The sequence below is a fragment of the Coturnix japonica genome, chromosome 3, assembly GCF_054131305.1.
Source record: "Coturnix japonica strain WE chromosome 3, WE-NBRP24, whole genome shotgun sequence".
Lineage (NCBI taxonomy): Eukaryota > Metazoa > Chordata > Aves > Galliformes > Phasianidae > Coturnix > Coturnix japonica.
The window spans coordinates 33749138-33775431 of NC_140665.1; the positions used below are offsets into that span (position 1 = coordinate 33749138).

Below are 26294 nucleotides of genomic sequence, written 5' to 3' on the forward strand. Positions count from 1 at the left end.
GGAACCTATTAGAGTTAAGTTTTCTGCAGTGAACATAGGAGTTCTGGTAGTGCTTCTCCTTCTTTCCCAGGCTGAGCTCTCATTCTGTGGCTGAAAAGGAGAGGTCACACAGACGTGTAGATCCACGATCTTCTCGCAGAACACTGGAGTCTAAACTTGCATTGCTTGTAACTGCATTCAGTCTTCACAGAATCACAGAATTGTAGGGGTTGGAAGGGACCTCTTGAGATCATCGAGTCCAACCCCCCTGCCAAAGCAGGTTCCCTACACCAGGTCACACAGGTAGGTGTCCAGGCGGATCTTGAATATCTCCAGAGAAGGAGACTCCACCACCTCCCTGGGCAGCCTGTTCCAGTGCTCCTCACCATAAAGAAGTTCTTCTGCACATTTGTGCGGAACTTCCTGTGCTGAAGTTTCATCCCATTACCCCTACCAGTCTTGCTGCTGTATTGTAGCCATATAAGATATTGAGGGTGGGGCAGTTCTCTTAACATCAGTGACTTGTGGTAGATTAATTGCTCAGAGAAGAATGTGAACAACCAAGGTCTTTGTCACAGATTAATATTTCTCTATCACACATTTCCCTTCCATATTTTACATCTCTTCCCATGCATGTTCTTTTTGTAAGTTCTTTGAACTGAACTGTTGACCATGTCCTCTTGTTCCTCTGGCTATGCAAGGACTTACACAGTGTATTCCTCTCTGAAGTAACAGTTCATCCTATCTATGAGGACGAACTTGTCATGAGGTCACCATCTAAAGATGGTAAAAATAGCAAGAGTAGCAAGATGATCAGCCAGGACACAGGAATATCCTTTGTAAAGTTTTTGCTTCTTCCATTCCAATCTGAACATTGTTTCTTATCCTGACATTTCCTAACACCAGAAAACAGAATACTCGACATGGACCACTCACACACCATCAGCATTTTAAATTAAGGAGTTTGATCCAGAGCCAGGAGAAAAATGGTGGTTTATACCACTCCATCATTTTACTACAGTTATCATTCAAACATATTTTATTAAAGTTATTGTTCAAAGAGCCAACATCTGGAACTAAATCCATTTTGATGTGGCATAAATTATCACCATTGGGAATACAGAAGAATGATCAGCAGCCAGAGAGAAATGATTTCTGTGATGGATAGCTAACATTTCTTGTGAATTCCGTTGATTAAGAAGTGTGATTGCTTACTTGATCATATAAGTTAAATTACTGAAACAAATACTAGTAGAGGACTATAAGACATAGATATGATGAAAAAGATTTTGAACCGTGATTTCACAGATCTAAATCCTGAATTGTTTTCAGAGGCAGTTATTTCATGCAGATAAAGGGACATATCTAGAGTGAGGACAGAACAAAAAAAAAATTAAGAAGAAATTGGTTGTCTGTCACAAACATTTCTAATCTACTGCTACTGTTTCTACATTTTGTTTGTGAAATACAGCATGCCCTTTAAGGCAACAAAACCGTATTTTCTTTCATTTGGCTTGGCAGAAGCAGACAGATGAGACAGCACGAACCTGAGAACCAGGCCCTGCGTGAACCATAAGAAAGATCATAATGCCTGAACCTGCAAACAGTTCTTGAGATCCAGGTTCAATTGTTGGCTTTCCCAGTGGTTTTTCTTTTGTAACACTGGAGAAATCATTTCTTTTACCCGTGCCTCTGCTTCTCATCTGTGCAGACCAAGGACAGTCACGCTATACTTTTCAGTATGATGGCATACTTACATGAGTTGTGGGCTTTGATGAAACTTTCAGTATTTAAGATAACAGAGTATTTTGTTGATAAAGCAGTAATACAGATGGAGAGCACATGTAAATTAGACTGTAAAAACATAAAGCCAAAATGTATTATAGTCAAGAGCATAAAGACTTCCAAGGGAAGTTTGAACAGAGGTGCAGTGTCTATGTATCTCTACTGATGGCTGACCGTGGCTGGCTCAAAGAAGAAGGTTGACTTTCTGTTGTTAGCTAGAGATGTGCACTAGCAATTACTGACAGGAAATCCTCCACGCTAATGCTGAGGGATTGATCCCACAAGTGACAAAGGTAATATTGGGGGGGAAAAAAAAAAAAAAAAACTGAAAAAGCTGATGCCTGCATTGAAGTGCTCAGTGGCGCTTTGACAGTGTCAGTGAGACACTGTGATGAGGAGATCAAATGGATGATAAAAATTTCAGGGCAGCTGGAGTATACCAACTCTACTACAGGTAAAGGATTTTGTCTGCTGCTCCAAAACTGACATGGCTGCTAAAGAAAGGTATAAGGGGAGTTGTAAGGTCCTGAACTGGTTTAATCATACCAGGTTATCCATAAATAGGGAGCTGAGAGAGGGAGAAGCCAGAAGGAATGTCTGTTTAAAACCATTTTTATTCCAAGAAATAAACACGTGGTAATATGAGAACAGGGCCAGTGATCTTCTGTGGGGGAACTGTAAAGATTATGCATCAGTTAATATAGATATACTGCCCTGGGAAATTATACAATTACAATTTGACTTCTAATACTTCGCATGGAAAACAAAGTTGTTTATTCCAGTATCAATAACATTTTCCCATGTCCTCCAGAAATAACCCTATAATCTTGTTTTATTTCAGACAAAACTCTTGTGCGCGGCCAGTGATTATTATAATATTAAACTAATTATTTATAAAAAGGATATTTTCTGTAAATAGAGCATTGTTTTTTTAAGCACTATTTCAGCTTCAGATTCCTGGTTTTGGTGTAAGAATGGATAGGTGAAGTTTAGAGATCAGACTGAGCAGCTGTAGCACAGTACAGTTGGTACTAAGTACTGTGAGCTCCCAAATAAACATAGGTAGCTGTAAATGAGCACAGTTAGTTTACCTGTATTCAACTCTGGAGGAATATGATTTCTTTGACTGCTCATAAGGCAACTGGATCATTCTTGGAAATGTTGATAGATACCAAACATTTTGTACTTTTTAGCATAATTAATATTTTTCCTTAAATTTGTCCTAAAAGTCACCCCAGTCACTGAGTGGAAAAAATTATCATGTGAATTAGATGACCAGTGTCACATCAATAAAGAATGAAAAAAGCAAATAGCTGGACACCATAAAATTAATTCTTAAACTGTGGTCAAGCAAGCAGCTTTAATGAATGCACTCAAATATTGATTCAATCTGAAGTCAAGAATAAGTCAAAAAAAAAAAAAAAAAAAAAAAAAAAAGAAGAAGAAGAAGAAGAAAAAGAAGAAGAAGAAGAAAAGAAGGTCATGCTTATCAGGTGCTGTATTTGTGTGAACATTTCCATCCAGCATAGCTAGCGCTGGCTGCTTTCCTCTTTGCATTCGGCTCACACCTTTCCTGAAGCCCAGAAGTCTGTTCTTAATTCCTTCTCTGTTGCCGTGGCTCCAAAAACTGCTTTATGTCTTTTTATGCTGTCATATTTACTTGTGCTAAAAGGTACTAGAAAGCAATTTGCAGTCATGTATGGCATCACTTTTCACGTGTCACCATATTAAAGAGCTTTGTAACATTTCCGTCTTAAACCCTTATTTCAGGTTTTACAAATCCTGCCTGCTTCTAATTACGTCAGGCTGAAGACAAAGGTGCAAATGTTAACCCTGCAGACGGATTTACAGGAAACTGGGAGTCTATTTTAAAATATGAGGTGTCAGAGAAGACAATGGTTTTGCATATTCTTTCTTTTTTAATAGTAGGCTTTAGCTCCTGGGAGAACACAGCATTTCTGGTTATGTATGCTCTAATGGGAGATCATTTGAGTGAAATTAGAGGAACCACTGTATTAAGAAATAGGAGCTGACTAAAATTTGTCAAGTTTGTTTTTTTGTTGATTTGTGGGGTTTTTTTTGTTTTTTTGGTTTGTTTTTTTTTTTTTTACATTGCCATGTATAAAAGAATGCGGATGATTGCTTGAAGGGATTCAGAGCTGAAATAGATATGTAGAATGAAGAGGTTTTTTCTTTATAAAGTATATGAACAGTGACTGCTCTGGAGGTTCACCAAGGTGAATGTCAGGGCTGAACTGCAAATAGGGGCTATCGAGTTCATGGTGTATTAGAAACTACTATGGCTTTACAAAGTATTGGCCTTATCTTTGTCTACTGAAAATTGATATCCTTCAATTAAGTGAACAAAATGCAGAAATTGCTGGTTCCTGGAACAGTGAAATACTGAAGTAAACTACCTGGAGTCTAAGGAATAGCTTTCATTTGAAGTTTTGAATAGTCGGTGACACAGTGCTTTCTTTGCCTTGCTCTTACTTGTCAGTCTACCAGGCACAACCCAGAAGGAGAGTTGAGCTGGGAACTTTCCCTGAGAGAGTGTAACCCATACAAACCCATTGGGTTTGATGGCTGCCTCCGGCAAAGGCACTGATAGAGCTGGCCAGGTTACTGACTATAACATATAGGAGGCCAAAAGGGTCAGGGAGCTGACATCCAAGTTAGGATATTACAGTGCAGATGAGCAGACAGCTTGATAGGTAACAAATAGAATCACACAGAATCACAGAATCACCCAGGTTGGAAGGGACCTCAAGGATCATGAAGCTCCAACCCTCCTGCCTGGCTGGGCCACCAGATCAATTGGTATCAGTTGGTGCTGTAGGGTACTGCTCAGGACTGGACTTCCACCAAAAACCTGGAGGAGGCAATAGAAGCTGCTTTGCTGTTGTTTGCAGGTAACACCAAGCTGGGGACCAGCAGATAGGCAGGGGACAGGCTGGCTTGGGTGCTGTTAGCCAGAAGCTGAAACAAAGTTGCACTATCTTAGATTAAATGTGGGGTTTAAAATTTAAAGATCTCCTCCAGTTCTCTTGTTTACAATGCAGCTTTACTTGATAGTTATTGTAGTCTGTGTAATCTCTCTTTGCAAGTGAACTGCCGTGCATTGTCCAGTGCCAAGGGGCAGGAAACATCACTACACAGAACTGTCTTTCTCTATTTCATCTTTCAATACGATGCTGTTCCCCTTCCTGTGCCGCAGGCCTTGGTAAATCTCATAAAATCTTTTTCAGATTGAAATCCCACTCTTCCCAAGCTGAACCATGTTTTGCAGCATATGTTCCTCTATAGTTGTGTTATTTTCTTGTTGACAGTCTTTAGGTACCAGTTTCTTTGGCTGGCAAATGTCTTCCTTAGTATTAAATATATCCATTTGTTTTGTTCAGAGCAACATACAAGGATAACAGATTTGCTCTCAAGTACCTGACACTGCTTTTTAGCTTTTTTTGCCATGCTGTCTTTACACAGTATTGAATCCTGGGGATGCCTAGAAGAAGCCAATGGCTTTCTGCCCACTTACACATCCTCCAGAAGAGCTGCAAGCTGCCCAGATTTCTTTTATAAACTCACTCAATGCATATGCTTTCTTGAAAGGTGTTCCAATAGTTTAACAGATTTATTCCGGAATCTGATAATAAATAGTAGTTTCAAATGTCAATTTTAAGGCTTGCAAATGTAACTATATACATGCATAAGATCTCAACATAAATCAGTGCAGTGAAATAGCTTTGTAAATATTTATGAACTCAGAGCTTGTTGTTCCACACTTAGTCCTCCCATGTCCTCATCTTAAATTTTCACTTGCTTTAGTTTATGGTTGGTAGTCTGGGCTGAGTACCTGACATTGTTAAATTGCCTCCTGTTTTCTCTGGGTATTACCCATACCACAGTGGTAAATCTTTACTGACTGCAAGTGAACGTGTGAGCTATAAAGAGACCCATCTGCATGCAGGGACAGATTCTGCACTCTGGTGGATTCCTGTGAAGTTCAGCAAGCCACATGTTGCCAGACCGAAGCGCAGCCTGGATTTGTCCACGTGATCAGAGAGAAATCAGAGCTGTCGTGGTACAGCAAAGTCTACTGAGGACTGCAGAAAGTTATCCATGCAAAACTCTTTGCTGCTGCTTCTATGGCCATGATTGTTGCCCCAGGCAACCCAGTATTTCAGATTTACCTGTTAATTACCTGTTTACTCAGTTCATTGCCACAGTCACAGGTGAGAGCAGAAGTATGTACCCATATTGGTATCATCATATAGCAAGTTTTATAAAGTTGTGCATGTTATCACTATTGCGATTTGTGCCATGCTACATTTGCAATTCCTATTTACTCTTCACTAATCCACACCCAAATCTCTGACTTTATTGCATTTTTTATTTTGTTTAACTTGCAGCAGACAGTACCATGTTAATTGATACTGTAATCAGAAAAAAAAGACCTAAAAATAACCCTTTGGATAAATGTGTAGCATCTGTTTATCTTGATCACTGAAATTCCTCAGCAATCGGTTTGGGCTGAGACAAGTACTGCCATTTTTCTTCCCTTTAGCCTACTGACGCTCCAGCCTTTTTGGGCTGCAACCCCTGAGAGGGCTGAGAACACCACTGTGCACTTCTTGTAGTTTTTGTGGTCTGAACAGGTTGGTGTACGTGGGAATTCAGGATGGATTCTTCACATGAAGCTGCTCTCTGCTTCCTTGGGAGAGGCCTTCATAGGTCATGGTGCTGAGTTTTTACCAGGCATGCTTCCCTTGTGTTTCTGTGTCTTCACTGAAATTGTGTGAAACCAGCAGAAAAAGGGGTTTGGGGTGTGCAAGCATTTTCCATGATGCTTGCTGATCTTCATTTTAGATTTATGACATTTCGTGAGTGTTTTGAAGAGAATTAATGATGACATTGCCCTCCATCTACGTCTTACGAAAAGAGAATACAGTTCTGCTTTCATCTCAACATATGTTGTTCTGAAAGTAACTCCAGTGAGGCTGATGGAAAACTTCTGCTTCTGTAAAACTGAGAAAAGGAGTTTTTCCTCATGCGAGCAAATACCTTGCCTGTATTCACGAGTCAAATTCAAAATGTTTCCTTGAACACAAATTACCAGTTCATTCTGCAACAAACCCTCAGAAATGATGATACTCTCGGTGTCATGTGCAGTCCTTCTCCTTCATCCTATAGGATCCAGGACAGGTTTTCCTACTGAACCTTCCTTGAAAAAATTATACCTCTTTGGGGATGTAGGATTGTGAACGACCTCTGTTTGCAATACTAAGTACAGTAAATGCTATTGTGCTATCCAACAGTAGCAAATGCAATAATCCCACTCCCGTCACTTTCTAACAGGATAATGTTAAAGGCACTCCTTTGAGATGGAGAGTAATAATTTTCTAATTCCCCTCAGTGTTTCATGCTTCTTGGTAGAGCAGCTAATTTTCTCTGAGTACCTTATTAACATTCACAAGGACTTTGCAGTCCCACCCTAATAGCTCTCCACAGAGGCAGTGACTGTGAAGGTGAGAGCCGGCACAGTGACGCGTTTCCCTCCCTTTTCTCCGCAGGCTGTATTATCCTGATTTCCATCCACTGAGGGCTGTGCAGCTGATGCGAGTGGGCAAACTGCAGTACAGTCAAGGCATGTTACCACAGGCACTGGAGACCTTGAAACAGGTCAGTACTTTGGACTGCTTCTTCCTTCCCTAACCCTAAACCCACCATGGATTCCCTCCCCTCCTGTCCTGACTGTAATTTGTGCCTTTGGATATTCCTTACCACTTTTTCTATCATCAGTGCTGCTTCCTCAGGCTGCAGCTGAATGTGGTGATGGGTCACTGTTGCAAAGTGTTTCTGGCACTGCCTATCTTTGGTATCAGTCACTGCTAATTACAGTTTGATAGCTCAGAGGTGTCTGAATGAAAAATGACTATTAGAGCTAAGAGATAAAAATATCTCAGTGCCTTCTACTCTCATAGTGTAGAGAGTCTGAGACCAGTGGAAAGCAAAGAGCAGAGCTGTGGTTTCTACCCTCCTTATTCCGAATAAGTGTATGTGATTTTGGGTAGAAGAACTTTGCCTTTTAGTGCTTGTATTTCATTGTGAGAAACACAACAAACAGGCATGCTTCTTGATCCCTCCTATTTCTGTATCATTTACCATCTTCTTCAATATGTTTTTGCAGTTGTTTTACTAGTCACTTTTTGGTTTTAAGCTGTCCCTGCAGGACCTAAACTGATTTTTTTACTCATTTCCTCCTACCTTGGATTATTTGGCACAACATTATATTGCTTTTACTATCATCCTAAGTATACCAAAGAATCCCCTTTCAGGAGTGATGTGTCTTCAGGACGCAGCCCATCTCAAACTGCGTCACTGCTGGGGTATTTTTCTCCCCCTGGACAATATGCTGCTTCAAGAAAGGCCTGGCTCATTTGTGTGTGTTGCCAACTGTCCTTTGCTGAAGTTAACCTGAAGGCAATACCAGTTCCATGAGGTTCTCCAACTCCTCTTCCTGCCCACCTCCAGTGTCTGATGCTGGCTCTTCACTGCCTTTGCTCAGTGCTGCAGGCAGGAGCAGGCCCCAGTTCTGACACTTGGGTGAAGCTTGTATAGTGCCTTGCTTTAAGCTGATATCTTCCCTCTGCTTCTTTATTTGCCCTTTGTATTATCTTAGCACTAGTTAACCAGGGGTATTTTAGTCTTCTCCAGTGCGGTAGCTGGTTGTTTTGTTCCCTTTAGTTGATATCTGTACTGTAGGATGAACTAGCTGTGTGGCAAAGGAGTACAGCAGCTGCTTGGGGTAGAAAGGGACAGGAGTCTGTGCTGGAGACAGGGGAGAAGTGGCTTTTACTCTTGTCTGGATCTCCTTTAAATAACAGTCAGGACTCTATGGATAACTTAATATCTTGTACTTGCTTTTTCTAACCCACATATCTATTAGGTTTTAACATCTGATCACTTATACAAACTGGATAACTATTAATTTTCACTTGTTTAAATAATAAATCAATATTTGATACAGTGCTTTTTTATTATTATTATATTTACTAAATCCAACTAACTTAAATGTTCCTTTGATATATTTAACTTAAATTGTGGCCAATTCTGATGATTAACATGCTGATGTGAGAGTAATCAATTATATTTTCCATTCATTATTCAACAGTAAGCTATATATCTGTCGTGTGCCACGTAATCTGCTGTGCTATTTCCCCAGTAATATTTATTATTTCCGAACATTCAGACCTTCCTTTTTAGCAAACAGTGAGCTCCCAGGCAGAAGAGTTTCTGTCTTCCTTGAGATTGGTGCAGTGTATCAACAGGTGGACTTCTAGTAGCTTTTCTAATAAGATACAGCATTGAATGAACCTGGAGTTAACTCTTCTAGAGCCATCTCTGTCTACATATACATCTCTGCTGCTGTCAATGAAAGCAGAAGCTGCTTTAGCTTTTTGTATATATTTACTAAGTTTTCTGTGCAAGCCAGATTGTTACTGCATTATTCTTTGAGTGCAGAGCAATACTTAACACAGAAACCTTTTTTCAAGCTTTGATCTCTATCCATAATAGAAAAAAATAATTTAAAAAAAAAAAATGAAAGGAGCATGCTGTTTACTGTTCTGTGCCACACACTGGTGCATCTCTAACCTTTGTCTCCAAGGCAAAAGTATACAGTAAGGGCTTTGCAGCTGGGATGCAGAACAATTTACACACTAATTCTATTGCATCTCTGTCTGCTGCCCTTTCCATCTCCCCCTTTCCACCCCTAGATGTAAGTCAGGGAGAGCCTTACCTCCCATTCCCACTGCTGAGCAGAAGGGAAAGGTCCTGTCATCCCTGTGCAACCTGTATACACAGGGTACAGTGCTTCTTTGACTGGGATCTGAAACTGATTCTCTTCATTGCTGTCTACACCAAAACAAATCAGAGCAAGATATAATTTCCAGTTTGTTGTGAGTAAAGGATGTGATTCCTAATATACCTCAGATAATGTCCTGGGGTTATATCGGAACACAGTTTGGTCTTTTGTGATTAGATGTGTCAACAGAGCATGCCACATGTTCAGAGCAGAAACTTGATTGCCTTCTCTGCTTCATTACTCTTCTTAATACACTCTGACATTGAATAGCACCCTGTTGGAGCCCTCGTCAGACTAATTTCAGTGTGGCATTAAGGAGAAAGATGTGGAAGGTGCAGAGGAATTGGGATCTGAGTGAAATTCACCTCACTCATATAAATCCTGTTTAATCAGGCACAGCTGCAGAGCTACTGTGGTTTGACAGCCCCTCTGCATCAGATGTGCAGTGTGTTCACACCCGTGCATCTTCACACACGGCTGTACAGCCTAGCCTGTACCTTTCTGCTGCCTGGAAGGGAAGCACTACCACAGTCACTGTAATCACAGAGCCCTTTGGCTTTGTCCCAAAGTGCACTAGGTAGTATCAACGTTTGGTATGCGTCTTTGGTTATCATCACAGCACTGCAAACTCTTTGCTCTGGTTGCCCATAAGCTGAGTGCAGCTAGACTCTGTGCGGACATGCAGGGTACAGGAGAAAGCTTGGACCTGTCTTCTGACCCCTGCCTCTTCGCAGTGAGTGCCTCTCCTCCTGTGAGCTGATGGACATGGTTTTCTTGCCTTGTGAAGGCCTGCAGGAGGTACAATGTTGTTCCCCTTCTTGAAATTCCTGGCATGATGGCAAAAAGTGCAGGAAGAGGAGTAAAATCCCTCCCTCGTTTCACAGCAAAGAAATTCCCTTCTTCTAGGTGTTTGCTTCAAGTGCTGAAATGTATACCAGCCCAGTACCGATTGGTTTTGTTTTATCTCTGCCTGCATTCACAAGTGCCCCCCTCAACAGGGAGACAAGGAGAAGCACTCACTCTTATGTGTCAGCCTTCACTTTATGCCATCTCAGCTCATGGCCATTTGCTTTCTGCTTTCACTGTGATGGAGTGGAGCCATCTTGCATCTGCGGGGAGCTGTGACGATGGGCATCCCATCCCATCCCAATGCAAATCAGGAGCAAATGACTGTGCTGCATTTCATTTGCATTCATGGAGCAACAGTCATACCACTACTCTAATGGGTTTTATATTCTTCAGGGAGACAGTGTGGTTGATGACGCCGCGCCGCAGCCTCTGCTGCTGCCTTGCAATCACTATAGTTTTTCATAATTAGGATTGTTGTGTGTGTGGTCTTCCTCTCAGATGCAAGAACAAGACTCTGCTCAGCCTTGGCTCTGCTGGTTAGCTGTAAGATTCCATAGATTAAAGGGGTGCCAGAGAATTGGCATATTTTTCCACACCTTTTATACATCCTCAATAACAAAACATTTGCTTTGGAGGTGATATTACCCCTAATTTTGTGCTGATCTTTGCAAAAAATAGCTACATAACTTCATGCCAGTGTACCTTCAGGATTACAGAAGTCATTGTTATTCTGACTTCAGTATAGCCTGGTTCTTACTTGAAGTTCAACATATGTGATAAGTATGATTTTCCTCTGAAGGAGACAGAACAACAAAGACTGAGTACATTTACCTGCCATACTAAAGAAATTAACTTTTGCAGGTGAGAGAGAAGTCAGCCATGTTAGTGTTATCTCCAGGGTAGGTGGTATGATATTAAGGAATTTTGTGTTACAATAGAGACATATAGCAGGACATAGCATTACATCTTCATCTGTGCATCAGGCTGCTCAGAACCATCACTAATTGCCAGGTTTTTGTCTTGTAGGTGGTATGAAGATCAAGGTCAGCTGCCCTGGGACTATGCCCTGGCATCCAGACATATCCAAATGCACAGCTTGTTAACACAGCCCATTCACAATAGATCCATCACCTTTCTTGATGAGACCATCCAGATATTGAATATGTCTGGATCTCTAGCCAATATACCTTGCCATTTTATCCTGGAGTTATCTTGTCCATACTTTGCCTGAGTGTAGCTACATTTGTGCTGCACAGCAGCATGCATAGGATCCAACCTTCAGCTATTCTGCTCTGTGCCATCCAGGCATTCCTATACCATAGCAGGGCTCATCTTTATCTAGCAGTCTCTGCCAGCTGAGGATGGGCTCTTACTGCTTTTTGCACTACCTGATCCGTTATTTATATTTATAAAGCTGTTGTACAGCTGAATTCCTCATGTTCAACTATAAAACACCTAAGGAACTGCTGTTTACACCATTTCCCTAACATATTAAATTAGGGAAAACAAACACTAAAAACAATTCAGCAAATCTTTTCAGGGAAAATAATTATGACTTGAAAATGTTTTGCAAAACCATTAAGACTTTTGCATTTCTCCTAAAATAAAACAGCAAAAATTTAGGATTTCAGATTTTGTTTCATGTTTCTCAGACATTTCTAATGCTGAAGAAGGAATTTCCTTTGTTCTGTTTAACAGAGTGTTTTACCATGTAGTAGAATGGCACTGTGGCTGCTCAGAAGTTGACTGTAGAGCTTTTTGCACACTGTTTTGTTTTGACTGCTATTTCATCTCGTTCTTTCAACATTTTGGTGCCTACCTCTTCTTCTAAAAAAGCAGCTAAGTGGAAACAAAAATAAGTGATGACAGAATTTCCACATTTGTCCATCTCTAGAAGTTTGAAGTAGAATTTCATTCATTCCTCCAAAGATTCTTCTTGTTTGAAGTTTCTCCATCTATAGTTTGAGCACTTAATTCTATTTGCTAAGCACTAATCCATTTCTACTTATTGGACTTTGTGGCTATTAAATATCACAGAAATACCACAGTCATTTTTGAAATAATGTATCAAAACCTTGGGAGCCATAGGTAATCAATCTTAAAATTGCCTTCATGCCTCAGTGCAAAAGCACCTTCCTCTGCTATGCTAAACATCCTTCTGTGCAATTCATTAGCGAACTTTGAAGATTTAACATATAAGAATAATGTGTCAGTACTTCCTCCTCTGTCAGAGACAAATTGTTATATGTTTTGAGATACTTAAGATACTGTGCCACGCACTGAAGCCTTGAGAGCTGGCACTTACATCTATGTCCCACTGCAGTTACCAACCCCTGTACATAGTCTGCACAATGTCTAACTTGTCCCTTTCTGTTTTCTTCTCCAGGCCTATGATATTATGAAGGTGACCCATGGGACAGATCACAGCCTGATGCAAGCCTTGATGGACTTAAAGGAACAGTGTGAGGCCATCATGAAAGTGCACTGAATAAAATCCAAGTCTGGAGAATAGGACATTCGAGAAGAAAGGATTCAGAATTCTTTTTGTTATGTTAGGAAGTTTCTCAGTGATTCTGGTATCTTTTCATCAGGTCCTACTTTCTTGACAAAAGTGTTTTTCTCCATGATCTTCTGGATTGAGTTAATGTGTGGAGGGATATGTGATGTTTTCAGAAAGTTTTTAAATTCTAGGAGTCAGAATGGTAGTAAGTAAGTCTTAGTACTTGATCTTAAGACATGCTGATAAAACTACAAACTTAAACATAAAGCAAGGAAAAAATTAATTTGTTTTTATTTAATAGCCAGAACCTCAAATCCAAATACTGCTGAAAGTAAGAACAACTGAGAATCAGATTGGAATCTCAGTGATATAGGACACAACTGCTGAGCTCCTCTCACATGCTTTTTAGGTAATGATTTCTTTATCTTTTCTGTTATCTCTGAATGATCTCTGGCCTTACATCTTATGCTTGTTGACTAGAACACAGTTGTATATTTTTCCTACCAGACAGCCAATTTAGATGGTAACACTTGATTATCCATTTACAACACATGATTTAATTGATAATAAATACAGATAAACGCATACCACCTTCATTTGCAACAAAATGATATAACTTCATTGAGATGACCAGTCAATTCTTTGCACCAGTTTATGCCAGCACTTCGATATGTAGTCTTATAAATAAGTAGAGAGATCATATTTTTCCCTTTGACTTCCCATTAGATGCGGTTTCCAAAAGCAAGATCCAGTGCTCTTTAAAAGATTCCCAATATTCTAAATCACATCTTGAATTTCTAGAGGTGCATTTATATAGGCAGTATGAGTCTGCACTCAATAAGCAATTAGGATGACTTGGTTTCTAGGGTGACGAGGCTGTGAAAGCATCCTTGTATCACTGTGAAGTTCTTTTAGGGCTGAAGCCAAACCTTTTGCTAGTGCACAGAAGTGCTGCTTGCCTCTGAACCTCCAGCACCTACACACTCAGTCAAGTACCTAAAGAGAAGTGTGGCATCCCATTTGCTTCTGCATAGCAGACAGGTGCACTGAGCACACACTCAGGCAGCTCGTGGTGTGGTGTGTAGACCTTTCTAAGCTTTTTAAGTTTGTCTTTACTGTGCCCACTTCCCCCAAATTGTACTTCAAATTTGAGAGTGTGGATGCTGTAGTACACACTAAGTAGGATTTTAAGCAGGCTGAAGACTGAGGCTTAAGCATGTGAGCAGTCCAGAATACCAGGCCAGGCTCGGAGCAACCTGATCTAGCTGTGAATGTCCCTCTATTGCAGAAGAGTTGGATGATGACTTGTAAAGGTCCCTTCCAACTCTAAGGATTCTATGATTCTATGATACTGGTTAAATATACTGTCAGGACAACTATATGTGGGCTTTTTTCCCCTCTTTTCCACATCTCCTTTATTCTCCCTCTCACCAAGCACACGTGGCCTTGTGTTGAAGCTGTAAGACCTGCAGACTTCTGTTGAACAAGGAGATCAGCCCTGGGGAAGAGGAGCATTTCTTGGAAAGCATATGGTGCTCCATTTCCCTACACTCATTCACAGGAGAGTTGCTGTTACCAGCGCTGCTGTCTTCCACTTTTAACACAGAACAAATGTTAACAAAAGCCAAATATTTATGAGGAACGTTGAAACCTAGATAATTTAAGGCCCCTGAAAATATCGCTCCAGGTGTGTCACTCCTCTCAACAATTTATTGCTGTTACTCCAGCCATGACTGTTATTTCATTAATCTGTAGTTGTTATAAAGTCAGGCTTTCTTCACACCAGTAACTTGACACCATTAATTATTATGAGACGGGAACACATTTAAAAAGAAAATGAACACTCTGGGCATAATTTACAGCCCCAGCACAAGAATGCCAACACTGAGGAAGATATCTCTTTTCAAGGCATTTGAATTTGTTCCAGCATATGGAGTGTTCACTTGTCCGGCAGTAATATGCAAGCAATAACCTATGAAATGCAGTGCACTTCTGGAGTGTGTAGCATGGCTTGAGGCCAGAGGCCAAGTCATCTCAGCCATTCAAGAAGTGCAATAATCCTGACAGAAATTCACTGCTTGGTTGGGTCTTCTTGCTATTATGAAAAGGAAATTGTCTGGGAGGGAGGTCAGACCTTTGCATTTATTGGGATTTCTGACAAAGCTGTGGCATCACTGATGGACAATCAGGAAATGTGAGAGGTGCTCAGTCTTTAAGAGCTGTTTTCTGGTTTTAAAGGGACACATTATATTTGAAAACGTGTGTCTTTGTGTAAAGATGATACCTGTGTTATCTTATGAGTCTATATCTAGTACTAAGACTTGTGAATGAAAAGAACTTTGGAGTGTGAGCTAAGATGGTACATTGATTTGTACAGCAGGAGATACCCACCAGCTCTTGTGGATGCAGATACGTCTGTGTGTCCGAACTGTGGCACTGCCTTTTGGTACAGGACACCACAACTGTGCAAGCACAGCAACGGGGAAAGACAGGTGCTAGGAGAGGGTCAGATTTACCCAGCATTGGATGAGAAAGGCTACAGAGCATCCTGAAGGTATGTGTACAACCATGTGAAGAGCTGTAGGGGACAGGTGCCCTATCAGTGATTTTGGGTCAGGGTCCTGAGAGCACTGCCTTGTTGCCTGTCTTGCTTCTCTGGGCTGTTCTGCACAGATTCCTTAGTGCAGGGATGTAATTAGTGCTTCATATTCATTACTGTTGATACAACACTTTCATTTCTTTCAGCTTGGTCAAGGAAAGAATCAGGTGTTGTGGTTGGTTTCAATTGATTATTGAGTGGTTTCACTTGTCGACTGCTAGTGCTGTGGGGAGATGTTGCTGGCAGGTTTTCTCTCACAGCTTTCCCACTGCAGCTTGTTTTCTGCAGAGAAGGCTGGCGTGTGACAGCAGGAAGATTTTGAAAGCGCAGTAGAAAGCAAGTGTGCCAGGGATGAAGACACGTTGGCTAAGTAAGCAGTCATTTCTAAACAAGGTTTTTAACTGAAGCTCAAAGTAGTTGGAGTTATCTTTATACAGACATCATGTTTTGGCTCTCAAGAATATCTGAGAAATTTTTCGGGTGGAATCAGCTTGCTAAGGTAAAGATGCTGAAGTCAGAATGAGGCTAAATGCAACACTGTCAATAATTCTGGCAGGCTTGCTGCTTTCTTCCAGCAGGTCAGGTCAGAGGATTTTCCAGCACCTTTGGAAAGTAATGGTAATTTGGTTTTGCCTGGAGGTTCAGAAATACATTTTGAGTTACTTTTGATTTGTTGCCTTCCCTTAAACTACTGTATGAGCAACAATGTTAGATTACCCTTAAAGGAACTGCACTACATTGTATTCTGTGTTTGGAAGTAATGCAATGCCAACAGAATGAGGAAATGATACAGTTTTCTGAGAATAATTGATAGTAGTGAAACAAAGCCTGTCAAAAATGACACCAGTTCCCTAAACTGTGCTCTTTAAGCATGGTGCAGTTCTTTGTATCTATACGGCCTTAAGGTGTGCTAATGATGTTAGAAGTAAAAAAAAAATAAAAAAATCTAGGTCCTTAGCAAACAGAATTTGCAATGCATAGCAGAGGTAGTAGAAAGGAAAGAAGCTGGTGAGAAACATGCAGGAGACTGTGACCTCCTTGAGTCAGTCACCCAGTGTACAGTCTGCTGTGTGCAGGTTTATGCCAGCAAAACTCTACTCAGTTTTCTAGCTGCTGCAACCCATTTGTCTGCTGTTTCTGTTTTTTAAGCTAGCTTTTTTGTTCTTGTTCTTGTTGTTTTGTTGTTGTTGTTTTGCATAGCATATTTATGAAACACAGAGGCTATTTTCCTGCACGGTATTTTCCATTTCTTGGCCACTGCAAGACTCATAACGAGCAGAGTTCTGGTTGTGCCAGTTATGAGGATTTTTTTTTCCTGATTCAGAATTAAATCTCCTGTAAAGCAAGGAGATGAAGGAAGGTCTTACAGTTGTGGATGCGGATCTCTGGTTTGGCTTCTCCATTGTGCCAGGAACTGTGTGTGACCTTGGGCAGATCACTTGGGGTCAGACCAATACTGATGTGCATAGGTTCATAGTTTGGCTCTGTTGTTGCTGATCCTTGGGAAACTTCTGCTTGTTGTTGTTGTTTGTTTGCTAAAAAACTGAATGATCAAAAACTGAAAAAGGAATGAGCTGTGACAGTCTCCGTGTTTTTATGTCACTGCTTCCCTACCTGTGAGGGCTTAAGAATCTACTTGCCTTCCTTTAGTGCCTTATTTGTAGGACAGCTGGGAAGCTATTTACAGAAAAGATGTAGCTCTCCAAATATCTCCAGATACTTCCCAGAAAAGACTGAGAAAGCTGAGAAAAGAGAAAGTTGAGAGAAATGAGGCTCATGGGTAAATGCATCAATGTGGCCAAGGTCACACAATGCCACGATGGCAAAAAGTTCCAGAACAAAGGCCAGGGGTCAGTGACTGCTCCAGCAGAAGTGGTCAAATATGAGCAGCAGCACCCAGAAGCACATCAGACCCCATACTGAACCAAGTAACAGCTGTCTTGCATCAGTCTGTCCAGCTTGGCTGCAGTGCTGTGCAAAAGCGCTCCATTCAGTCCTGCCATCACTGGTTGTGGGGTGCAAGGGATGGAAAGGCACCATCAGCTTTTCTCATTGCAATTATAGTTCCTCCAAAACCAGGCTGCAGCACATGGGGAGCACTCTGCGAGCTGCCTTTGCCTAAGCTGTGCCTCTGCCACCTCGAGAAAGCGGTACAAAAACATCCCAAATGCTTTTGGGCATTTCAGACCAAAGCCAAGTTAGAAAGCCTCTTTTCTCTTTCCCACTGGCCTTTTCATTTCTGATTTTACAAGGTTAATCGTGCTGAAAATACATTTTGAGATGAATGCTTTGCAAAATGGTCTCTACAAGAACAGCCGAGTGTGTTTTTCTTGCCCCAAGCGTAATGAATGCGCGTTACCTGAAAATCTGCCATCTTCTATTCCCCAGTCCTGTCATTCAGCACAGTGATTTCTGTTTTTCCCAATAATAGTGATGTGTAAACCATACCTATATGACCCCCATTAGTGTTTCATGGGGTGAGTTCAACATTTTTATTTGCTCTGCGCTTGTGATCAACATGGACAATCAATTCTAATTCCATCATTCTTTAGACTTTTTGTAGGTTTTAATAAGGACCTTAGAGATTCCCTCCCCCTCCAAAAAGAATAACTCAGGCTCAGTAATTAGGCTTCATACAGTCACTGCTCACACAGAGGAACCTAACAAGTTCTTTATTGTTCCCAGGAGACCAATTAACTTTCTTTTAAATATATCTCTATATAGCAGCAGACACACATATACGCAGAGGAACGCACACATACACAAGCTTTTCAGTAGTCTCGGACGCTGCAGCTCCTTGTTAACCAGATTCTGATGGGGCTTCCAGCAAGAAGGCAAGGCTGAAGCAACCTGCTCAAGTCCTTTTAACTCCAAAGATGCTTACACAGAAAGAAAAGCACAATATCTCCTGCCTCTGGAGGAGGAAGAAGGGGAGATAATCACATGACTTTGTTGCTTAAATTTCTCCTCTGTCTCCTGAGCTTGGATAGGCAGCACATAGTGGTCTACTTCATTCACAGCTAAAGAACCTGCTTCCCATCTGCATTTCATCTCAGAGCTGATAAGAATTTAGAAAAGAGCAATGTTTTCTGCCTCCGCCCCTTCAATTCAGCAGCTGATTCCCTATCCCCAGAGGCTGTAATAGGAAGGTGGCAGTTTTACATAGTACTTGGAGCAAAGCTGCTCTTTAAATCACAGGTGATTCCTCTTGACAATTCCACTTGACTTTCAGAGCAGAAGCCAGGAGGTGGTTATGTAGAAGGGAGTCTGATGAGAAAATTAGGAGAGTTCCACTCTTCCCCTCCCCCAGGGCCTCTGCTCTGCTCTTTTCTATGTTTGCATGTTGACATTTAATGAATCTGTTTCTAATGAAGCTATTAGAGCACTGCTTGCTGCTGTAGGAGGGGCCAGGTGTGGTGCTGAGATGATGGAATAGGTGAGGACTGGCCTGTTCCTGCTTGGTGTTGTTCCTTGTCCCACTGCAGATACCCCAGTGGTGTGTGCGAAGTGTTTGCTGAGCAACAGAGCAGCCAAGAAGAGGGTGGAGGGGCTTCTGTGGTCATCATGTTGCATGAGGATGAACCAGACACTGTGACACTGATAGGCAGCTGGTAGCCTGCAAGCTGAGTTCTTGGAGATATTAGGGACTGTGTGAAGGTGAGCAACCATGGGCTACTGGGGTTTGGCTTAGCAATTCATTTTCTCTTCTCTCACTTGGTTCCCTATCCAGTCTCTTTTTCAAAATCACTTCCAGCTCTGGAGAAAAAATCTTGTACCCAGCTTAAACCCTACATGGAACTGTGATCAAGGTGCCCGTTACTGTGGAGTAATGCTCCTCATCATGCTACCAGGAATGCTGACTGAAAGTGATTCCTTATTACAAACAGGGAATGTTAATTTAACATCTGTGGTGGAAGGTGCCAGTAAATACTGATATTTTGAAAGGTCAATGTAATGCGGGCATACAAATAATTATTTTCCCTTGCCAAGTGTTTTCAGTGGAGACTGTGACATAACTTGTAAAAAAAAAAACAGATAAAAATCTGATTTATGTATTTTCTACAAGTAGGTCTGTGCTGATTGCTGGCCTTGCTGGTTTTTGTTTATTTGATATGGCAACCTGTAGTGCAACAAGGAAATGTGTGAACTGAGAAAGGTAAACTAAACTGTCAATAGAAAGCCTCTGCAAATCAAAAAGACCAGAGGAATGCTGATTCTAGGTCTGGGATAGGGCTGCCTGCCAGCCACCAGACAAGGATGATGCGTTGCTTTATGGCTGGCAGATGGAAGATGGACCTTGAATGTCTCTAGGGATGGGGCATCAACCACCTCTCTGGGCAACATGTTCCAGTGCCTCAGCTCCCCAGTTGTGAAAAAAAAAAATAAATAATATTCCCTTATATTCAATCTAAATCTCCCCTCCTTTAGTTTGAAACCATTTTCCTTGTCCTGTCACAGCAGACCCTGCTAAAGAGTCTGTCCCCTTCCTTCTTGTAGCTCCCTTAGGTATTGAAAGGCTGTTATCAGTTCTCCTTGGAGCCTTTTCTTCTCCAGCCCCAACTTCTCTCAGCCTCTTTTTGCAGAGGAAGCACTCCTTTTCTTGGATCATCTGGATACAGTACTCCAGGAGAGGTCTCGTGAGAGCAGAGCAAAGGGGCAGGATCACCTTCCTTGACCCTTCTTTAGATGTAGCCCAGGATATGGTTGACTTTGTGAGCTGTGAGGGCATGTTGCTAGTTCATGTCTGGCTTCCTATCTACCACTACACCCAAGTTCTTTTTGTCAGGTCTGTGCTCCATTCTTACATCCCCCAGGTTGTTCTGATAACAGGAGTTGTCACAATGCAGGTGCAAGATCTTCCACATACTTAAGATTTCTTGAACCACATGAGGTTCACCTGGGCCCACTGCTCAGCCTGCCTAGGTCTCTCTAAATGGTATCATGTCCCTCTGATGTGTTGTCTGCACCACTCAACTTGGTGTCACCCTGAAACTTGATGAGGGTGCACTCAATCCACTGTTCATGTCATTGATGAAGATGTTAAAGAGCACCAGTTCCAGTACTGATCCCTGAGGGATACAGCTTGTCACCATTCTCCATCCAGATGCTGAGTCACTGATCTCTGTTCTCTGGGTGTGATCTCACAGCCAGTTCCTTGTCCTTCAAACAGTGCCATCTGCCATTAGGCTTGAATTCCATGTGCCATCTGCAGCTCCTCTGAAAAACCTCAAGCACCGTACCAAACTGAAATGATGGAAACCCTGAATTGGCTGAGGCCTGCAGATGATCCCAGGCAGATTTGTTGGCAGGGGAAGGAGATGGCAACTGATGCTTATTCTTCCTCAGAAATCAGTCTCCGTGTCCTACTAGGCACCATAAACACACTCATCTCAAAGCAGCCATCATGAGTTCCACTGCCAGAGTAGCAGGTTGGGACCAGAAGGGATCCACAGCCTCACCTTGGCCCTGGAAGAGGTGCTTCCATTGCTGCACTCAGCTGGCAGGAGGCAGTGGCAGCTGCTCAGCTTCTGCCCCTGCCCACCCCTCATCCAGCACCAGAACTGTCTGATTTTTTCTTGTAGCAGAAGCTCATGCAGGAGGTAACCCTCAGTGGCTGGGCCAGCTCCTCAGCAGCCTGTATGGCCTCATATCAGTAAAACCAGGCTGTGGACAGGTACTTGATTTCTTAGAAAAATCGATTTTCAGCTTGCCCATCTGAAACATTTTGGTTATTTTGAGTTAAGTTGCATTTCTGTGCTCTTACAAAAAAGAAAAAAAGCCCCAAGGCATCCTCTGCCTTGCCCAGGGAAGAATTTCTGGGGTCATGGAGGCAATTTGAAGCTCAAAGGTTTACAAGCTCAGCAAGATAAGGCAGTGTGATGGCCTCCACAATTTATAGTGAGGGCTTATGGAGAGATCAACATGGCTTAGTGCATGGGTCAATCTTACATGAAGTTCCTGTTTGAGCAGGAAAAAAGATAAATCAGAGAATCTTCGTAGCTAGTTTTGACATTGCTTTTAGATGATAGAGGGTTGGTTTGTTTGTTTACCCCCTGCTCTTAGTACCAGTGAATTTTCTGTTCTCACTGTGATGAGATGAATGCCAAAATGAGATGGGGTCCCCACTGCAGGGCCCTGGCAGTGCACTGTCATGGGGTATCTGAAGCTTTTGCCGTGCCTGGCTTTCAGGAAGAGGCTGCCCAGAGAGGTGGTCCCTGGAGACATTCAAGGTCAGGTTGGACGTGGCTCTGAGCAATCTGATCTAGCTGTAAATGTCCCTGTTTATTACAGGGGAGTTGGACTAGATGGTCTTTCAAGTTCCCTTCCAACTCAAAATTTTCTTTGGCTAATATGTTGTATGGGAATCCTGCCTTAAAAGAATAGAGTCCGATGGATGTGAAGTACAGGCTTAGATGCTTTCCACAAGCTTTTCTGTGGATTTCACAGCATCTTAGTGGCTTTACATATAACCTTCAGAAATGTTCTCCAAGCCTCTGGAAACTCATGGTAGGCAGGAGTCCAAACTACTACTCTGGGGCAGCACAGGTCACGAACTGCAGGGTGAGAAGATGAGCTGTTATTTGTCAGTTATTTGCCTAATTGTGTTGCATTCTGTTGTCCTTGGAAATTAGGAGAGAATGATGTTTACAGTATTTTGCTTGGCTCCTGCGGTGAAACTTGCTGGGCATTGTAGGGCTGCTATCACATACAGTTTAGGAGTGGGCAGTTGGCTCTTTAATAAAAGCAGGGCTGTGAATCTTCTGCAGCTGCTCCCACTCTCTATGGTTGTATCCCTGGGCACCCAGCTAAGAGATAGAAGTGAATGACTTAGTACTCTTGTTTCAAACAAGCACCAGGGCAGCTAGCAAAGCAGCTTGTTGGGTGGGTGGCACAGAGCTGCTGAAGGCTGGAGGACCACAGCCGTGAGCAGCTTGGCTTCTGCACTCCTGTTTTCATTCTCTGCATTGCTGTAACTGCAATGAGGAATTAATCTTTTGATAAACCAGAGAAATGTCACTTTTCTCCCCATTACCTTGGGTTCCGGTCATTCAGAGAATGAAGTGGGGCAGGGATGAGACAAGGACATTTCCTGGTCCCTTTAAAATGCATGACAAAGGTCCTCCTTATTTGGAGGTGTGAGACTTTCTCTCCACAGCAAGCTTGGGAGTCCCACACACCACACCCACACGTCTGGCTGTACTTGGGCAACTAGGAACTAGAAATGGGAATGTGGATGTGTGCCAAATGCACACAGCTGTATACTTTTGGTTGCCAGTTGGCTGGCATGGAATCTGCAATCTAATGCAAAGTATGGATGCCAAACCCATGCAATAAGGTTCCATGGAAGAGGTACACGTAAACATGCAAGAAGATTAATGCAAATCTTTTCCCTTGACAAGTGTCCATTGGGGACCAACTATTTTTGGCCATTTAGGGCTGTACCCATGTCACCATTTGCCAGAGTTGTTCTTGAAGGAAAAGCAGATAGGACCCCCAAGCTACCTACATGCTTTTATGCATGTTGGTCTTTGGGCACTGTAAAGCATTTGCCTGGCCATGCCCAGCATAGTGTTGCTTGGTTAAATAGCAGATGTCAGCCTCCAAAACTGCCAAATTGGCAACTGTCATGAATGCTAACAGATATCATAAGACATGAAATCCATTCACAGATGGTCTTGTTCTAGAGGAGATAAACATTAATTTTGTGTTCATATGTGAAGCAGTGAGATTAATTTTCTTCCCTCTCTTCTCAGTGGCTTAAAGACAGTCCATGCTGCCAACCAAAATAAGGTGAGGTCCCATGGCCCCAGTGTGTTATGGGCCAGTGTGAGAGAGGAACCAGCTTTAGCCTCTGGTTCTTCTCACTCTGGTTTTCCAGGAGTAAGGAAGCTTGCTCAGGACCACCATCAGGAGACAGAGCCCTGTCAGGTTTCCTTGCTAAACCTTCTGCTTTTATCTTCAGACTGGCAAGTTTTTCACTTCAAAGACTTGGTCATGGCTGAGATGTCAGTTTACAAGAGGTACCAACCATTTCAACTATGCCTCATTAGGGCACCATGTTTTGTCAGGTATGTGCCTCTGCTCTTGTTCCATGTCCCAAACCTTTCCTGACAGTCCTGCTTCATACCAGAGCTGTGTAGCATTAAGCTCTCCAAGGCTTCAGAATTGGCCAGCAATTAATTGATTTTGTTTTCAGCTTGTATAGAGATCACCATCAGTTCTCTCAGACGAAGTCTAGGACTTGTGCTAACCCATTTTTCTCTGGTTTTGTCACTGTAAGGCACGTTGGGCTCTTTTATACTGATGTGGCTGCATGATAACAACAATGAAGATAAATTACCTCAAAAATAGGCAATAAGCCTTTTAGCTCTTTACAGCAAATCAAAGCTGCTCTGAGCAGCCCACGGATGAAAGAATGGCTGTTTATCTTCATTTACAGCTACTACGGAGAGGCACCAGCATGTAAATTTGTTGGCCCAGGGGCAACAGCTGAAGTTGTGCAGGAGTCATACAGGGTTTGCCACTAGGAGAGGAGGAACCCCCCTTCTCCCCTATGGCAACTCATGCTGTTATGGGCCAGGCATTGCTTCTGTGGCCACCTCAAGATTTTTAGTTAATAAGTGGCAGTCACCATAGGTGATGACATCCCCTGCCACTGAGGCTGCCATCTCTGTCACTGAGCTGATATAATAACAATCCAAAAGGGAGGGTTATTTAAATGCACGCAGATGTCAACCAAAGCTTTAGACTCCTGGAGCGCTAACTTGTCCCTCCCAGCACAGGGCATATGAGGAATCATCCGTCAGCATTTGACAAGTCTTAAAGGAGATGTTAAGTTGCTTCCTTTTTTCTCCTTCCCACAAGAAGTATGACTTGTTTTCTTCCAATGTGAAGAGCAGAATTTCCTTATTGGCACTCACCCAGTGGTTAACAAGCATTTAAGATTTGCCCCAGAGAGCTAATTCGCCTCTTGTCTCACAAGTGAGGCACCCTTGATTATCAGTAGGGAGTACCATACAAGCAAGCAGAAATTGCAGACGCTTTCCTGGAAGCTCAGGGATGGGCTGAACCTGCCACCATTGCCTCACTGAGGGAGTAACACATCTGAAGTAACGGACAGAAACATACACCTTGTATAATATACCTGCATGGCAGCCAAGGGAAATCTGACACAGATGTGAGAGATGAAAAATAATTCTGAACACACTTTCATAATTTTTTTGTCTCGATTTTTTTTCCTTGCTCACAGATACTGTTTGAGCAATGCCTGCTAATATGAGGAAGCACATATCCATAACCCCCTTATATATAAAGATAACTAGTTCAGACCTGCTGGCTGTGTTTTCTTTTTGTTTCCAGACAGCAGCAGGGGAGAAGTTAATGGTGCTATGCTTGGTTGCAGTGTTTCTGTCATTGCTATCATACTCTGCAATTCCTTATTGTTATTTTCTGGCAAATCTGCTTCTCAGCAATACTTCCTTGGTAGAACCCCTTTGGGTATTTCAGTTTCAAGTTTGATCTAATTCACTCTTAGTAATAGGACATCACCTTGTGCTAGGTCAAAAGCACCTTCTTCTCTGCCATTTCATAAATGTTCTTATCCAAAGCAAATCAGGAGGGGGAAGCAGATATATCGGTAAGATAAAAGTAAACATTTAATGCCACTATAGTTTGATTTTTTTTTTTCCAGACATCATATTTTTGACAATGTTTCACACCTCAGATACCACAGAAGGGATATTTTTCTTTTTAGCCAGCAAACAATAAACTTTACAATTTTAATGGCAAAAGGCTCAATGCATTTGTTGACCAACTTGGAAATGGCTGTGACATCCAACATTTTGAACTTGTCCTCATGCTGTTCTTTCTTCTTCTTCTTTTTTTTTTTTTTTCCCATAAAATTTAGTTGATAAAGTATGGATATATCTACTACTGATACATCCTCTTCTGGAGTCGCCCATCGGTTTTGTATCCATTGTTTTGTCTCCTCCTTTAGCTCCATTTTATACTGTTGTTATAATGAGAAAGAACGTAGCCACAGACAGAGTGAAATGAATTTAGCAAACATACACTTCAATGCATAGCACTTAGATCAGCATTTCCAACCATGATGTGTAAATAAATTATAAAATACAAGCAACTCTATAAAACAAGAACATCCTGAGTTTACAAATAAATTATATCCTTCATACATAGAATATGATGTGGATGTTAGTAACCAGCAGTTTCAGCTATGGGAGGGGAAAAAAGTAAAACTTACTCAGGAAAGTTAGCAACTATGCATACATAAAATATATATATGTATGTGTGCTATATGTAAATATTCACACATACATATACAATAGAGAGGGTGAATACATCCATATTGATAGTATATAGAGATATGTAATATAGCTGAAACTGCCTCAAGCACCATTTTATTACCATTATTATAAAGTTTGCTCAATACTTGAGTAGGACCACTCAAAGTAAGATGGATTGGGTTGGGGATTATTTTTTTCCTGTCTGAGAGTTTTAAAGGTGGTGTTGAAATATCATGGATGTTACTATTTCACTTTCAGCACCTCCATTCTTTGTGCAATAATCACTCCCTTTATAAGCTTCAAAATGTCGTGTAAGTGAGACTGAGTCTGCTTTAGTGGGGCTGTTGGCAAATTCTGTATTGACTTCAATAGGGTCAAGATAAGAGTGCTACATTTTCAAGGCAAAATGATTCC

General features: G+C 41.8%; 1 protein-coding gene across 2 annotated transcripts in view; it reads left to right on the plus strand.

The window, feature by feature from the left end:
* The window catches only part of SMYD3 (SET and MYND domain containing 3), a 326891-nt gene extending 313329 nt beyond the window's left edge, over positions 1 to 13562 (plus strand). For both annotated transcript variants that reach the window (XM_015857596.3, XM_085543319.1), the window contains 2 exons: positions 7335 to 7443; positions 12864 to 13562. In XM_015857596.3, the coding sequence (XP_015713082.2) occupies positions 7335 to 7443; positions 12864 to 12965 (211 nt within the window). In that variant the 3' untranslated portion in view covers positions 12966 to 13562. The remainder of the gene's footprint in view (positions 1 to 7334; positions 7444 to 12863) is intronic.
* Positions 13563 to 26294: the final 12732 nt, after the last annotated feature.